The sequence below is a fragment of the Zea mays genome, chromosome 1, assembly GCF_902167145.1.
Source record: "Zea mays cultivar B73 chromosome 1, Zm-B73-REFERENCE-NAM-5.0, whole genome shotgun sequence".
NCBI lineage: Eukaryota > Viridiplantae > Streptophyta > Magnoliopsida > Poales > Poaceae > Zea > Zea mays.
Genome location: NC_050096.1, coordinates 80,514,085 through 80,530,026, shown reverse-complemented (window position 1 = coordinate 80,530,026; position 15,942 = coordinate 80,514,085). Strand labels below are relative to the sequence as shown.

The following is a 15,942-nucleotide window of genomic DNA, read 5'->3' as shown; positions in this document are numbered from 1 at the left end:
AGTTCATGATCATGTGACTATGTGAGCCCCGGGCTAGTTTTTCAGATATTCTTATGATCATGTTTTCCATGCACTGAAGAACGATGCATGGGCCCCGGGCTAGTCGTGACAGTTGCGGTGTCTGTTGGGCTGATGAGCCAAGCTTCAGAGGGTTGCCGTCAGCCAAATGTCGGCAGAACATGTGACTATGTGAGCGAAGTCTGTGAAACGAAGCTTTGGTCCAAAACGGAGTGTTTTTTATTTTTATTTTTTGAAAATTTGGTCATGTGGTTCTCAGAATTCTTCGCCCGTTTTCTTTGCCCCACAGTCGTAAAATAAAATCTCGTAGAGACTGACGCGTTGTCGCGGAGTGCAGTAATACGGCACGCCGTTCAATCTACCGGGACGGCGAGACGGAGAATAGAAGACGTCAGCACTCAGCAGTTCAGCACTGACCCGTCGGCCGTCGCCCTCCCGGCTCGCAACCGCATCTCTCTCGGCTTCTGGCCTCTTCCTAGTTCCTAACTACCACCGCCACCTCTACCACTGGCCTCAATCTGCAAACCCTAGCCCTCGTCGCCGGCGGCCATGGCCGAGACCGTCGACGACAAGGTCAGCTACTTTCAGGCCGTCACCGGCATCTCCAACACGGACCTCTGCACGGAGATCCTCGCCGCGCACAACTGGGACCTGCAGCTCGCGGTGTCCACCATCACCGCCAACCCCTCCTCGCCCTCCGCTTCGGCCTCCACCTCCTCGCGTGACCCGGCCCCTTCCGCTCCGTTGGCGGTAGATGCGGAGTACGTCGCGCCCCCGCCGCCGCTGCCGCTGCCGCTGCCGCCCCAGCAGCAGCCGGGGATCGCGTGGAAGCTGGTGACGCTCCCCTTCCACGTGGTCTCGGGTGGGGTCGGCCTCGTCGCCGGCACGTTCCGCCTTGGCGCCTGGGTAGCCGGGGGCGTGCTGTCCCGCTCCCTCTCCCTCCTCGGCCTCGCGGGGCAAGCCGGCAGCGGTGACCGCCTGCTAGAGTTGCCGCCGTCAGCTGCCGAGGCGGCCGACTTCGTCGCTGAGTTCGAGCGCGAGTTCGGCGCTGGCCGCGGCCCGCGCTTCGTGGCCGAGGGGTTCGCTGATGCGCTGAAGCGAGCGCAGCGGGAATTCAAGCTTCTGTTCGTGTACCTCCACTCCCCTGATCACCCGGATACCCCTGCCTTCTGCGGTGGCTGCCTCTGCGCTGAACCCGTCGCGGCCTTTATAGATGAGAACTTCGTTGCCTGGGGCGGTAGCATCAGAAGGACTGAAGGATTCAAGATGAGCAACAGCCTGAATGCGTCGAGATTTCCGTTTTGTGCTGTGGTCATGGCTTCTACAAACCAGAGAATCGTGCTATTGCAGCAGGTATGATGTTGAAATGATTATCTTTAGGTCTGGAAATAACTTTCAATATTCATCTAGGTTGGATTTGGCTGCTGCTGTTGATAGATTTGTCATTTTGGTTAATTTTCGTTACCACATTATTCAGAGAAGATTTTTATGTGAAACCAATAGATCATGTGTACTTAGATCACTGATGTTTAGTTTTAATGTCTTAAATGTGTTTGGCAGTTTAGACTTTGTAACCTTTAATTGCCAAAGTTAGCGTATCCTTATCCTTATCCTTATGGAACCGGTTCTCCTTTATAATAAGAAAGGAGAGTGATGTTGCCTCTGGCAAGATAATGCAAATGTTGGATTGATTTATAAATTCTATGTTTCCATAGCTAAATTAGGTATTTGGAGTGTTTGCAGTATAGTTTCTTGAGTTAAGTGTTAATTTTCTATCTGAGATGGCAGTCGTAATAACTTCATTGCTGCCTGTGTGTAAGATAATACTCCCTCCATCCCAAATTACACATTTTAACTTTTCTAGATACATAGCTTTTGCATGCAGTCATGCACTTAGATATACCCTATGTCTAGATACATGGTAAGAGCAATGTATTTAGAAAAGACAAAACATCTTATAATTTGGAATGGAGGGAATACTCTATACTGTCCCTTTAGTTAAGGCATCAATCCATGTCATAAAGTGGTTTATAAGATTTTTTATCTCCATGTCATTTTTTGTCTATGTTCATACCATGTAATGGTAATTGAAACCAAAGCAGCAATTGCAATCAGATGAATATAGTTTGCGCCAAGGTTCAAGAAAGCGCTAAGCGCTGAGCGCGCGCTAGGGTGGTGAAAAAGCTTAAGCGCGATTAATCGTGCTTAAGCGTTTTTGTTAAAAAGAGAAAAAAAGACATGATATTGGGCCACCCTGCAGCAGCCCTTAACCCCTCCTCCTCTCTTCATGGGTCTGCAGCCCACTAAGCCCATATGCCAGGAGGCCCAACACAAAACCCCTCTCCCGTGATGACCTAATAGGCTAGTACTCTGCTGCCTCCTTCCACGCCCCGCGCCGCCACCCTGTGCTCTCCACCTCCCTCTCCCGAAGCCTATCCCCCCCATGTCGTACGCTCTCCGGCTCCCTCTCCCGAAGCCTCTCCTCCCTCGTGCGATCTTCACCGCGAAGCTGCTCCGCCTCTCTCTCTCTCACCAATCTGCTGCCTGCAGCCATCGTCGCTCCGTCCGCTCTCTCTCTCTACCTCTCTCTTGAAGTCTCTCATCTTCTCTCTCGTCGATCCGTCGATTTGCTGCCTGCTGGATTGACGCCGGAGGTGTTCCTCATCTTCTCTCCCTCCTCTTCTCCCTTAAACATGTCGGATGGGCACGATTAAGCGGGGCCAGCGCTTAATTGACCGCTTAGTAGGTAAGCGATGCGTTGATCCTCTGCTCAGCGCTTAACCGCGCCTAATCGCACGCCTAATCGCGCTTTCTTGAACCTTGGTTTGCGCTGCCATTAACTTAACTGGTTAGTTTGAGGTCTATGTGAGAATTTTGGTGGGTGTTGTTTTCATGTTCAACTTTTAGTCCGTTGAAACAATTGATAGGATTGTTGAGAGTAAGTTGGTGGGAGTCTGTAACACCATAAAAGCCATCAATTAAAATAATGAATTTAGTTATTATATTAATTAGGGTCATAATTTTTTTTAAGTGTTTAATTATTTATTTGCATATTGAAACAATTTTCGTTGTGTGCGCTTGATTGCTTATCGGATGTTTATTATCAGGTATTCGTAAAAAGAGATCCTAGTAATTAAACAATAATTAGGAAATATAGTAATTATTAGTCTAAAAACAAGTATTCTATTTATAAATATTTTTGGTATTTTTTTTTGAATTTTTGAGCTGTTTAAAAATTCATTTCAGAATTAAAAAAAACTCCTAAACTAAACCGGCCCACTAGGGGCCCAATACTCCAAACCCTAAACTACTGAGCCGCGCGCGCCCTGGGAATAATTCCCAGCCGCCGCTCCCTCTACTACTCCCTCTCTCTCTCCCCTAATTCCTCTCTCCCGCCGCCGCCTCTCTCCCTCACGTCTCTCTCTCTCACGTTTCTCTCTCTCTCCCACTCTCTCTCTCCTAATTCCTCTCTCCCTCGCCGCTTCTCTCTCCCACGCGTTGGCCGCGCGCATGCAGCCGCCCGCGCCGAGCGCGCCTCTGCTGCGCGAGCGCACGACCCGCCAGGAGCCGCCAGCCGCGACGCCGCGATGCCACGGCGTGACGCGAGCCCGACCGCCGCGACGACTCGAGCGAGCAGTGCGCTGTCCACCCGCGTGACGCGTCCGTTTCTTGCGTTATGGACTTCATTCCCTCCGTTTCTCCTCCCTATTCCTCACACCGTTAATGTCTTGAAGAAACTGACGTAGTGATGGCCATGAAGGCAGCAGCGCCCCATTCAAGCTCCCTGGCAGACTCTCCCCTCCCTCTCTCTATAAAAGGGAACAGCAGAGCCTCTCCATTCCTGCCTACTCGAATTTGCCTCTCCCTCTAGCACTCCTCGCTCATCGCTAGTGCGTTGCCGTTCGTCGCCGGAGTTCACCGGAGCCGCGTACTAGCTGTCCGTAGTCGAGCCCCGCTCTCCGTCCGGCCGAAACCCGTCGATCCGTCCCCGTCACACGCACGAACCCGAGGTTGTTGGCGACCCAAATTTATTTTATGTATTTTATAAAGTGCTTTCGATTCGATTCATGTGTTGTATAGTTCGTTTGTTGTAATATGAACACATGTGATTCCAATTTATGTATTTGTGTGCGCTACGGAATTTGTTAAAATATACGATTAGTAGTGCACCGTGTTATTCCATGTAATCGACGCGTTGATTTTGGTTTAGAAAAATATGGCGTAGATTTAATAGTCACACGTTGGTGATAAAAATACTAGATAAGAAATTATAGTCAATTTTGGTCACGATAAATTCTAGAAACTATTTGGAGAATTATAGGTGCACTTTTGATGGATTAGAAAATGGTGTAGAACGCATGTTATATGAATAAAATAGGATTTTTAGATGATTTATCCGATTATTTAATTAATATCTTCTTTTAGAAAGAAAAGAGAAAATATCACCAGTAGTGTGAAAAATAGATTTTTGCTAGCTAAATAATCTTGTTCGCAAATTGAGCACTTAGGTTTTTAGACTAAACAAAATATTAGTTTATGTAAAAAATATCCTCACTTGTGTTATAAAAAGTCCAATTACCAATTTATGTAGATTTTTAGAATATTAATATTTTTAAATTCATTTTTTGCTATGCTAACTAATTTGAGTTAGAAGTAATAAAATGTATTAATTTATTTATTAGTATTAAAAGACAGTAAATATTATTTATTTTCATTGATGATGTTAAAATATATTAATACTAGTTAAATGGTATTTATTGCACCCACTCATAAATTCACCATTAGGATCACATTAATAGCTATAGTTGAATTAATAAGTATTTACACGATTAGGACGTATTTAAGATGTGATTAGTGCGATGCGTTAATGTGTATGTAATGGTGGATGATTATGTAGTGGTGCATGTTTATTTATTGGTGTATGTTTTATTTTTGTATGTGCGCTATGCGACTCTATTAGAAGCGGATTGTGCGGTAGGCGATCCGAACTCGTTCGAGGACAATCCGCAGGACTCGCTTGAGCAAGGCAAGTGGATTCTCCCTCTGCATATTCTTTTTGTACCTATTCATTGCATATAACAAACGTTTACTTTTGATATATTGCATAATTTGATGGGCTTACCTAATTAAGGATTTCCTAGATTTACTACCTGTATTCCTTGTTTAACCTGGGAAAATAATTAAGCTGTGCAAGATTCACGCTACCGCTCAACTTAATGATTCATAATGTCACTCTTGAATTGGTTTTAATGTTCCAAAAATGTTAATTTGCAATTATGACATTAACCCGATGGTTAAAGATAACTTTATTACAAGTTAATTGGACCATGGAGTGACCACCCAGGATAACAGTGCAACCACGAGTGCTATCATGGCTCTGGCTTTGGTAAATAGCTCTATATGCTTAGTGTCTAGCAACCTTACCTGAAAGATGGGCAAGAGGGGGAGCGGTAGGTGCTGGCAGCCCACGTTAACATGAGGTCGTATTCTTGGCTAAGGTACTTCACCCAGGGGGCCACCACCATCGTCTTAGAAACCTTAGCGGGTTGCTTCGTATTAAGTGTATTTTGTGAAAACCTCATAATGGATCCCTAGCCATTCACCTCGGCAGTGTTTAAGGGTCCGATCAACCCGGGCTAGATGGGATACATGGCTTGTGGGTAAAGTTGTACCACCTCTGCAGAGTGTAAAACTGATATATCAGCCGTGCTCCCGGTTATGAGCGACCTGGACTCCTCACATGATAATTGAACTTGAAGATGGAATTAAATTGAGATCCGATGATCTGCCAATAATTTGCTTAAGTGGTTTCACTTAAGTGTTTTTGCTATATTCATATTCCTTTGTTTAAATGGGATATTTGGGACTCACACTTATTAGTAAGACAGGTGTTGTTAATACAATGTTGACCAACTAAAATGCTTACTGCTCAACCTTGGCCTCACCTTGTTATACCTGCATTAGTTTTTCCCCCACTTGCTGAGCTCCGACCATAAGTGAGCTCACCCTTGCTAATATTTTGATCAGAGGGTGATGTTGGAGACTTTGATGGAGATTTTATCGACGACGATGATTTCTAAGTCTAACGATGCGCCGGTCATCTTCCTGTGGGAGATTGCCTAGTTGTTTATTTCCGCTTTACTTTGATGTGATACTTGTTAAAGATACAATGTTTCAGATGATGTAATAAAGTATTATACTCTCTTTACGCCTTTATTGCATTGTCTTTTGATATATTACACTTGTGACGTCAACATATGTGTGGAAATGGATCCTGGCACACATATGGTATGCGCTCGGTTCTACCCCTGGAACCGGGTGTGACAGAGTCTGCACCTACCAATTTCAAATACGAAAACCTTGGATCTGTTTCACAATCCCGGCATATTGTAGATCATTGGATGCAGTCACATGATCCTTCTCCAACTCTATTATGAATTTTGGCCGAATGCTCAAGAGTCATGATCTGAAAGATGATGTGGTGATTCCCTTTTCGTTACAAGAATTTGAGCGAAGTGCTGCAAATGTGGTTTCTTACTATTTGAATGTGCAGCTTGCTATAATTATTGGTTTATATTTTCTCTTGAAGGTTGAATTGATATCTATATAAAAAATTCTGGTCATGTCATCTGCATGGCATGATCATCTGAGTAGCTACGGCTAGGGTGTAAATGGTACGGACGTTTCCTGACTGTCCGACCGAAGGGTTTCATATCCATACTGTATCTGTATCTGGATACTCAAAGTCGGCTATATGTGATGTCAATATTCATTCGTATCTTATCCACACTGCTTGCACTAAATGTACCTAAATCTGAATTCGAGGAATACTGTAACTACCTGATTTTCTATCCATAGGTATCGTTTACATCCCTAGCTAGAGGTGAATATATTACAACGTTTAGTAAACAAGGGCATTAGTTTCATTGTTTGCAAATTCAACCACATATTCTACAATATTGGCACCCAAATACTTATTATGCAATGGTGCTTCAATATCAATTTCTAATGGTTGATGCTACAGCTTGGTAGCATTTGTGTGATTTTTGTTAACACAACTTGTTTATCTGTTTCTTATAGCAAAATCTTTTTTGATATTCTTATGTGTATCCCTTCCTCCATTTTCGCTGGGGCTCACATCATTTTTATTCAAAAGGTTGATCTTTTATTTTGGTCGAGTGAAATCAAGCTTCTGCTGAACACTACACATTAGTCATTGATGGATCCAACACCCTTTATGCTTTTGGTCTTGCTATACTTTAGAAATATATATGACTGTATGGTATTTTTTTGGCCTATAAAGCTGTTGAAGTGTGTTGCTTTTACCAGAGTTGATCTGTATTGGTCATATTGTGTGTTTGGCTTGTAAAACCTCCAGAATTTTTATTTATTAGTGTTGCTAATACATTATATATAAATGTTCCTAAGGTTGAAGGGCCCAAATCACCTGAAGAGATGATAACAGTTCTTCAACGTGTTGTTGAAGAATGTGCTACATCACTTGTTGCTGCTAGGATTGAAGCTGAAGAGAGACTAAACAACCAGCGATTGCGTGAGGAACAAGATGCTGCTTACAGAGCTGCACTTGAAGCTGATCAGGTAACTTAAGTTATATGGGCAGTGTGCATCACTGATTTTATTACATAGTAGTAGAAAGTACACATGTTTATGTATAAAATGGATGCATGCGGGGTTGGTCAATTATGTGGGCTGGAGAGGGTGGTTATGTTGGACCACTATTTGTTTGTGATGACATTTCAATCTTTTTTGTTAAGGAAATCGTACCTTTCAGGTATTATATTTGTTCATATTATACCATACCGTAATACACCAACAAAGTTTAAGAAGGGCAGGACTGGTTCAGTGAGAGCTGTCTCATTAATAAGTCACCAGGCCACGGGTTCGAAACAACCTCTCCGCATTTGCAGGAGGAAGGCTTGTCTCAGTTTATTCTTTCACTAGACTTCATCTATGTAGGGGCAGTGGGTCTGCCCTTTTCACACCAACAGAGTTCAGAAACATGCACCCTGATTTGTTTCAAGTACTGGTGGTGATAATACTAGCTAATCACACTTTTTTGTTGGAATATATTACCAGGCCAGGGAACGTGAAAGGTTAGAGGAACTGAAAAGACGTGAAAGAGAGGCTGCAGAGGCTGAGAAAAAGCGTAAAGAAGAGGAGGAAGCTGTAGCAAGGGCATCCCAAGAAGCAGCTGAGAAGGAAGCTGCTCTTGCAAGGAGGAGGCAAGAGAAGGCCATGGCTCTTGGAGCTGAACCTGAGAAAGGACCAGGTGTTACTCGGGTATGTGATGTCTAACCCTCTATGCTTGTGTCTTTAAACTACCTTTTTCCAATTCTTACTGCAAGATAGCATGCTTCATGTTGTGCCGATTTTTAAGGATTTGTCTATTTGAGTGCGTCAAATATCACTGTTGTGCCTGCAAATATCTGTTTCATGTACGATATATTTACAGTGATTGCAATGAATCCTTCGTTACTATCTGAGTTAATTGTTAGTTTTGGCTACGTAGTGCCTGAATTTGATATCTGCAGATGCACTCTGCATCCTCTACAGTAGTTAGCACGTTACGCTATTAGTGTATCCATGTATGCAAATTCTTGTGAAGCTAACTGGGGTAGACGTTGTGATGACTTGGCAGGTTCTCATAAGATTCCCAACTGGAGAGCGCAGAGAGCGGAGATTCTACAGTTCTGCAACCGTCGCTTCCCTCTATGACTATGTCGATTCTCTAGACTGCATGAAAGCGGAGAAGTACACCCTAGTTTCGAATTTCCCACGCGTTACATATGGTCCAGAAAAGCAATCCCTGACGCTGGAGGAAGCAGGCTTGCATCTGCAGGCGAGCTTGTTTATCGAGATAGAACAATGATGCTGTAAGCTAAAGAAAAGCCGAAACTAAAGTACAGACGCTCCTTTTTCGAAGTTGTTCAGCGACAGTTAAGGATTTCCAGATGGTAATACACCACAGGTGCATGCTTCTTGTGTACTTTTGTCATGAACTAAAATTCGCTTCCACCAATATCAGTTGGCTGCAGCCAGGTCTTGTAATATGTTGTGTGACTTACGTTTCTCAGCCACTATACTGCAGTGCTTCAGGGAGGTAGGCAAAACTGGAAGGCTTGTAGCCACACCGCCATACATATGATTTGCTCCCGTTGTCGTTGAGCAGCCGGAGATCCTTATGTGTTGTGGATTCTGAAACTTCAGAGTTTCCGCGGTTCTCCTGATCCTCTCGATCAGAGCTGGGTTGCTTTTGCAGCAAAAAGTCAGGCCTGACGGTTTTTAGGCGCCAGAACAGTGACAAGCCTGGCCTGGCCTGGTCCTGTTAGCCGAAGTATGATGAAGTATTTGTTTGCCTATCCTTCTGACAAGTTCGGTATCCAAAAAATGGCATTTTGAGAGTTCCAAACTGGAGACAAGTTCATGAAGCGCATAAACGATATTTTAGAACTTCAGGATCTGGATTGCATCCACAAGATAGGTATAGTGACCGATTTATTCCATACTTCACAGAATAACATTTTAGAGTTTGGGACACAGCGATTGATTTATTCTATAATTTACAGAAACTGGATTTTTTTTATCCAAAACAGACGCTACTTTTGCGTAAAGAATGTGGAGGCGACATCAACGCCAATTTCCACTATCAACATTTTCTCTCTCTCTTATCTCCATATCACATTCACATCTACCATTACCATTATTTTGCGGCGGAAACAGGTTCAAAAATAACTCTGGAAATATGCCTGTCTACCACATGCGGCGGGCAGTGAGCAGCGTAGTAACAGCTTTTCACGATGCTCAGAAAGGTCTGCCTTGTCTCGCTGCTGCCGGTTTTCTTCTCACCGAGTCTCAGAAGATACTGAACGAACTCTCGTATACGCAGCTTCAATTCGTCATCGACATGGCTCATCATCTCTTCGTTCTTCTCGGGGTCCTATATGAAGCCATATACATGCATCATCAGGTCATCATGTTCGTCACATGAAAAAAGGGAAATAATAACTACGCACAAACTTTCTGTAGTATATATGTGCTATACCTGAGATACTAGCATCTTCTGCTTGAGACTGTCACATATAGACCCAGTGAGCTGGATAATCCGACGGTCACCATCTTCGCTCGCAGCCTCACCTGCAGCTCGCCCAGCGCTGATCTCGATCATTCGAGCTAAAAGCAGACACGTTTGCTTGTCATGAACCATGCGCGACCCTTCTTGTTCCACAGCACTGGATCCATTACACACGCTGTCTGCTGCATCTGCCTTCTCCCTGACCCATTCAGCCCACTACACAAGTTCACAGAAGAATAATGGTATTAGTAGCTAGGATGACTGTGCATGCTGAACAAAAACGATAGATGTCGTAGTACTTGTTAACTGCAAAAAAAAAAAAAATCTCTTCTTCTGAACGTTACGTTTAACTTACAGCTGATCTCAGTAGCTTGTGGATGTCCTCCGGATCACCGCCGTGAATCGGCTGCGCTTCTCGCGCTAACGAGTCGGTAAGCCGCAGAACTGCCTTCACAAGAACAGCGTCACTTCCACTTGATGAGTTGAACCTGGATATATATGCACCACATTGCATTGGTCTCAGATAATGGCAACAAAAAAGAAAAAAAAACTTAAATTTTTAATTTCCCATCGATCAGCTTATTACCATGATCCATCCGTTTCTTCACTGGGGCGGCAACGCAAGGAGTGTTCCAAGCGTTCTCTGAATGAGGGGCTGTTACGGAGATGGGTAGAGACGGCGTTGGCAAGTATCGCCGCTCTGGCCCACGCAAGCCGCTCCGCGGCTCGGCACGGCTCGTAGACGGAAGCGGCGGCCAGGAAATACGCTCGCAGAGCATCCTCTTGCGCCACTCCGAAATCCATGAGCCGGTTCTCAGTGTACCACCTATATATAGGTGATAAGATATATACGAGAAGCCCTTATTATATATCAAGGATATATATGATGATCTGTGCAGATTTATTTTGTATCGAGAAGAAATGGTAATCGCGAAAAAATAAAAAACCATACATACTTTTTCAGGCCTTGCCACTCAAGCTGATGTAGGGCTTGGCAATGGTTGAAGTCCATCCTAGCCAGCTCAAGATACACGTCGTTATTCACAAGAGGCATCCTGTCAAAAAAAGAAAAACAAAAAGACAGCCATCACATACACTGAGGTTATTTGGCTTCAATTACATGCATCAAAAGAACCAATGCAAATTTCTGAAACCAAATATATAGCTAAAGATCTATCTACCTGTAGAGCGTCTTCCCGATCCAGACATCGTCGCCGCCGCCGTACTGTTCGAGATAGTCTCTGGCCTCCACGCGCGGCAGGTTCCCATACCAAGGGAAGTCCAGGGTGTACACTACCTCTCCAGGCAGGTCCTTAGATATGATCCATTTGTCACGGAGCGCTCCCTCGGCTTGTTTCCGCCTGAGGAACTCGTACGAGAAAGGCCCTGCACGGTGCAGGACGTCCTCCCCCGGGAAGCTTATCTGGGAGGCCCTGTTGAGGTTGTACATCCCCGTCACCGCCTGGTTCGACTGCCCCACGAAGGCGAAGAACTCCCCGTCCTTCTCGAAGTTCTTGAACACATCTACACGTACACAGGCAGGGCAGAAGCACGTTTTTTTTATTATTATTACGTACGATGGGTGGGAGACCAAATGAAAAATGTTCAGGACACGCGTGTGTATGACGTGACGATCTCTGTTGTCTGCGCGTTTTTTTTGTTTGTTTGTTACGTACCTGGCGAGACGCTGTATCCGTGCAGCCGTAGCAGGCGGAAAGCCATGGCCGTGTCGTCCACCTCCTTCACGTCGGAGTTCCTCGCCCAGCAGATCCCGTCCTCAGTCCAGTGCCTGTTCACGTAGTCCATGCACTGCTCAATCTCTTTCTGGAAGTAGCGGGAGATCCCGAGACGCTCCAGGCGATCGACAGCCCATATGTGCTCGAAAAGGTCCACGGGGTAGACGTTGGGCACTGCGAGAAACGGCGAGAGAAGACGAACCGTTGAAGAGACGAGAAGGAAGGCGCATGCAGTGGGCAACGCTGCATTGCATGCATGCATGCTATGCCCATGTATCTACGCTACTGCTTGCCGCTTGCGTACCTCCTCCGTTGAATTTCTTGACTGTCCTGTCGATGTAGCTGAAGCACCTGTCGTCGCCGGTGTTCATGAGAGCGTACGCGGTGGCCGCGGGTGAGAAGAGGAAGGACCCGTCGCTCGACTGCAGTTTCAGAAGCCTTGCCCAGTCTAGCCCGGGCATCCCTTCCAGGCTGTGGAGAATGGATGTGGGAACCGTGTGCATCACTTCCTTAGGAATCCTCTTCACCTTGATCTCCCTGCTCGAGTATATTGCCTGCAGAGCCTGGTGGTCGTACGGGAAGTCGTGGACGCCCAGACTCTTGGCTAGTTCGATGAGGGAAGGGAACGCGAGCTCGAACCCTATCGGCATGGACTCCTCGTCCTCCGTCGCTAGCTTCCACATGTTCCGGCCGAGGAAAGAGAGCCCTGTGAACACACACACACACACACTTGAGTCTTCAGCAACGCCCGTTTTCTGTCGAGGTACACTGCCGTCGTGTGTTCTCTCGATCGGCCAGCACACAGTAATTACGTACCTCTGCCGCGCATCTCGGGCTCCAGCGACCACCTGGTGAGCGTGACGACGCACGCCAGCGTGTTGATCAGGCGGTCGTACGCGGAGAACAGGGCCGCGTCGCCCCACGAGCCGTCGGGGAGCTGGTTGTTCCGGATCCACCGCACGGCGGCCGGGAACTGCGGGCCCTCGCCGCCGTCCAGCCTGGGCACAAGACCGACCCAGGCGGTGTCGTACGCCGACACGCTGATGTCCCCGTCGCTCATCGACGTCAGCATTGCCCTGATCTCGTCGACCAGCGGCTCAGCGTCGTCGTCGTCCGTAGGCCATCTCGTGCGGCGGCTTTCGGCATCGGTTCTCACGATGGGCGTTAGGGACGAACCTGCATGCATGCGTGCGTTACAAACCTAGCTGTTTGGTGCTCAGATTTGGAGCGAGCTAGCGATCACCCGTACCTTTGGCGACGGCGGCGGATTCGCTGGTGTCCTGGGCCCGCGCCCGCGCCCTCCACCGGCCGGCGGCCGCGGGGACGGCGACTGCATCCGTCTTCTTCTTGATGCGGGAACTCCATGGGCCTAGTTGAACGACCGCAAGGGAAGAAAGGTGAGGAACTGTTGTGCAAGACGATGAAAGAACCATCTTTGCGCTTGCGCTTGTAGTACGTTTTTACTTTTCTACTACTAGTTGACAATGAGATGTGTGGTTTCTCTTCTCTTCTTCCTTTGGCCGGATATATCGGAGAAGAGATCTACTACTATAATACTCGCACTGAAACGCATGAAACTGACTAGTAATTCATTTCAGAGCCGTCGTCCCCACATAAATTTTGCTGGGGCGCTATCTGCGGATGTGTGCGTGAAAGGACACCACCACCCAGCATTTATGTAGAGGATCCAAATGAAAAAAAAGGGACAGAACGAAGCTACTGCTAGCAGGGGCACTGGTACGGGTTGAGGTCGCTCCTTTGGTTTAGTTTTTTCTTTTTTTCTATGAGTTTTTTTTTTGAGAATATAGCTGTGTAAAGAATCTGATCTGCCTGTGGAGAAAATCTAGGTATATAATAGAGATTACGTGTAGAAGAAGATAAACGAGTTCATAGGATTTAGGACATAGAAAGTGATGGTTTTCTACTATCTCAACGACTCAACTGATTATGTGTTAACGTTGATTTTGTATGATTTTAACTAAAGTCATCCTCATGTAAGTTGATTGAAAGATATATACATTTGCTAGTGTGCAGCAGCTTCTGATGGCTACAAGATAAAAAAAAGCTGAAACAAACAATACCATTACCTGCCACAGCCGTGCGCCACTGTGACCCGCCGCCGGCCGCCGTTGCCGTCGGCGCTGGCAGCAGCATGGGCGATGATTGAAGCCCCATGCTATAGCTTGCGATCGAACTGGTATGTGTAGAAGCTACAGCGTGTATGGGTGTCAGCAGAGAGAACAATGTACGCACGCACGTACAGCAGCTAATAATCACTGAAACGGCAAGAGCAGCAGGAGGAAGAAAGGAAGGAAAGAATGAAGAAAGGGCCGGCCGGGGGTGGTCAAGTCATCTGGAAGCTCGTCTATGCAAGCATATATATCAGTGAATTGAAGCGAGGTGAGGTGAGGGGGTAGCCAAAAAAAAAAAAAGGATGGCTACATGCGTACGTGCACGATTCAGCTTCTGCTGGTACATACGGGTGCGCTGCTGACCAGACCAGTCGGCCGCGCATGCAGTCTCAACACATGCCGTGGAAATCCTGCATGCATACGTTACGCATCCGGTAGGTGCGTGCACACCTGACACCAAGGGGGTGATATAGAAAGAAAAAAAAAAAAAAAAAACAAATCCAGGCGGCGGGTCCTCCGTCGCGTTCGTGCGTGCGGTCGCATCACGTGGCGCGAAAAAATTCATCGGCACGGCGCTCTGCTGCAGGGTCCATCTCGCGGCAATCTGCCGCCACCGTGAGAAGACGACGAGGAGTCAGACAGACAGTGGCGCGGCGACTTCATCACATACGCTCCTTCCTGCCGCCTGCCTGCCGAGACAAGTCTGGAACTGCACACGCTCCATTGCTCCTGGTCCTCCTCCTCCTGATGACGATGGAACTAATTAAGCAGCTACAAGTCGCACCATGTGGTCCGATCGAGTTCGACTAAGAAACACGGGTTCAAGTACAATATAAAAATATGGGGGGCAGTTCTACCACGAGTCCCAGACCATTTCCGTTGACCACCGAAAACGTGTCACCATTTAATTTAAAGCTAGTTTATAAGCTACAGAACCGGAGAAAATCGAAAGGACTAAAATACGCTTCTTATTCCTATTCCTGAGAATCAAACCTACGCCCGCCCACTCGCGCACCAGCGAGCGAGCGAACCAACCAAGCTACGAACTGCGTCGGAAGAAACTAGTTAGCACAACGAATTTTCAAATCATAAGAGAAGGAAAAAGATAAAATTAGGCAATGCCCATGTCCAGATCGGTTAGGCCGGTTTTAGTTTCCTGTCTATTCTGAGTCCGGTTTGTTTTCTATTCTGGACATATTTTCTTGATAGAATAAGGCCACCCTATCTCTCTCTCTCTCTCTCTCTCTATATATATATATATATATCTATATATATATATATATATATATATATATATATATATATATATATATATATATATATATATATATATATATATATATATATATAGGGTGATAGTAATGGAAGCCCTGGGCTTCATATAGGTGCGCGGAGCCCCAGCCAGACGAGCCGAGCCTGGTCGAACCGAATGAACCGATCCAGGCGGCCCGCATTAATGCACTGCAGTTATACAATTATAATAGCTAGTACAAATATACGTAAACAGACGTGGGCCACTTGTTCGAACGTGGGCCGGTGACGTGTAACCCGTAAACTGGGGAAGCGCATTTAAACAGACAGTTACGACAACGTAAATCTATGTATAAAATTGCATAAATGGCTGTTACTCCCACGATCAGCGCGCCCACGATCCTAAAATTCAGCGGATAATGGATATGCGCCGTGAATTTCGCGTCCACGAAATTGGATATACGCATGGTACAGGGAAAATATTCATAATCTTCCAAAAAAAGTGGACAGTACGCATCATTTGATAGGGCGCGGCAGGGTGAAGGGCGTAATTGCTCTGGAAGATGGCGGCGCCATGGGGTAACGAGTCAATAAGTGAGTATACGACGCCGACGTCTGTTCATCGACCAAATCAATGCTTGGATATCGTAACAATGGTGCAGGAAGAACAACAAGGAGGGAACCAGTTTACCTCAGATGCAAGTACGCATAC

The 15,942-nt window shown here is 46.2% G+C and overlaps 2 protein-coding genes across 4 annotated transcripts; one reads left to right on the top strand and one right to left on the bottom strand.

Moving 5' to 3' along the window:
* The first annotated feature begins 347 nt into the window (after positions 1-347).
* Positions 348-9,240, top strand: LOC100217311 (uncharacterized). 2 transcript variants are annotated; one of them, XR_002266875.2, is made up of 5 exons: positions 348-1,371; positions 7,447-7,617; positions 8,116-8,319; positions 8,678-9,007; positions 9,128-9,240. XR_002266875.2 is itself a non-coding variant. In NM_001143657.1 (4 exons), exons 1-4 carry the CDS (start codon positions 568-570, stop codon positions 8,906-8,908), a joined length of 1,410 nt encoding a protein of 469 aa, NP_001137129.1. In that variant the 5' UTR covers positions 403-567; the 3' UTR covers positions 8,909-9,212. The 2 variants fall into 2 exon arrangements, 1 of the variants encoding a protein (NP_001137129.1); NM_001143657.1 differs by having other exon boundaries at positions 403-1,371; positions 8,678-9,212.
* Positions 9,241-9,503: 263 nt separating this feature from the next.
* CPPS2 (CPP synthase) lies at positions 9,504-14,198 on the bottom strand. Of its 2 annotated transcripts, NM_001361178.1 has the most exons (11): positions 13,935-14,198; positions 13,097-13,216; positions 12,664-13,023; positions 12,152-12,553; positions 11,788-12,021; positions 11,293-11,635; positions 11,068-11,166; positions 10,698-10,937; positions 10,467-10,599; positions 10,082-10,327; positions 9,518-9,976 (listed from the first exon to the last, which is right to left on the bottom strand). In NM_001361178.1, exons 1-11 carry the CDS (start codon positions 14,020-14,022, stop codon positions 9,740-9,742), a joined length of 2,502 nt encoding a protein of 833 aa, NP_001348107.1. In that variant the 5' UTR covers positions 14,023-14,198; the 3' UTR covers positions 9,518-9,739. The 2 variants fall into 2 exon arrangements, with proteins under 2 accessions (NP_001105257.2, NP_001348107.1); NM_001111787.2 differs by lacking the exon at positions 13,935-14,198 and having other exon boundaries at positions 9,504-9,976; positions 13,097-13,324.
* Positions 14,199-15,942: the final 1,744 nt, after the last annotated feature.

Coding starts and splice junctions, on each gene's coding strand:
- LOC100217311 (NM_001143657.1), top strand. CDS start 568: ATGGCCGAGACCGTCGACGACAAGGTCAGCTACTTTCAGGCCGTCACC. Junction 1,372..7,446: donor GAATCGTGCTATTGCAGCAG/GTATGATGTTGA, acceptor AATGTTCCTAAG/GTTGAAGGGCCCAAATCACC. Junction 7,618..8,115: donor CTGCACTTGAAGCTGATCAG/GTAACTTAAGTT, acceptor ATATATTACCAG/GCCAGGGAACGTGAAAGGTT.
- CPPS2 (NM_001361178.1), bottom strand. CDS start 14,022: ATGGGGCTTCAATCATCGCCCATGCTGCTGCCAGCGCCGACGGCAACG. Junction 10,600..10,697: donor GAAGAAACGGATGGATCATG/GTAATAAGCTGA, acceptor ATATATATCCAG/GTTCAACTCATCAAGTGGAA. Junction 9,977..10,081: donor AGAAGATGCTAGTATCTCAG/GTATAGCACATA, acceptor GGCTTCATATAG/GACCCCGAGAAGAACGAAGA.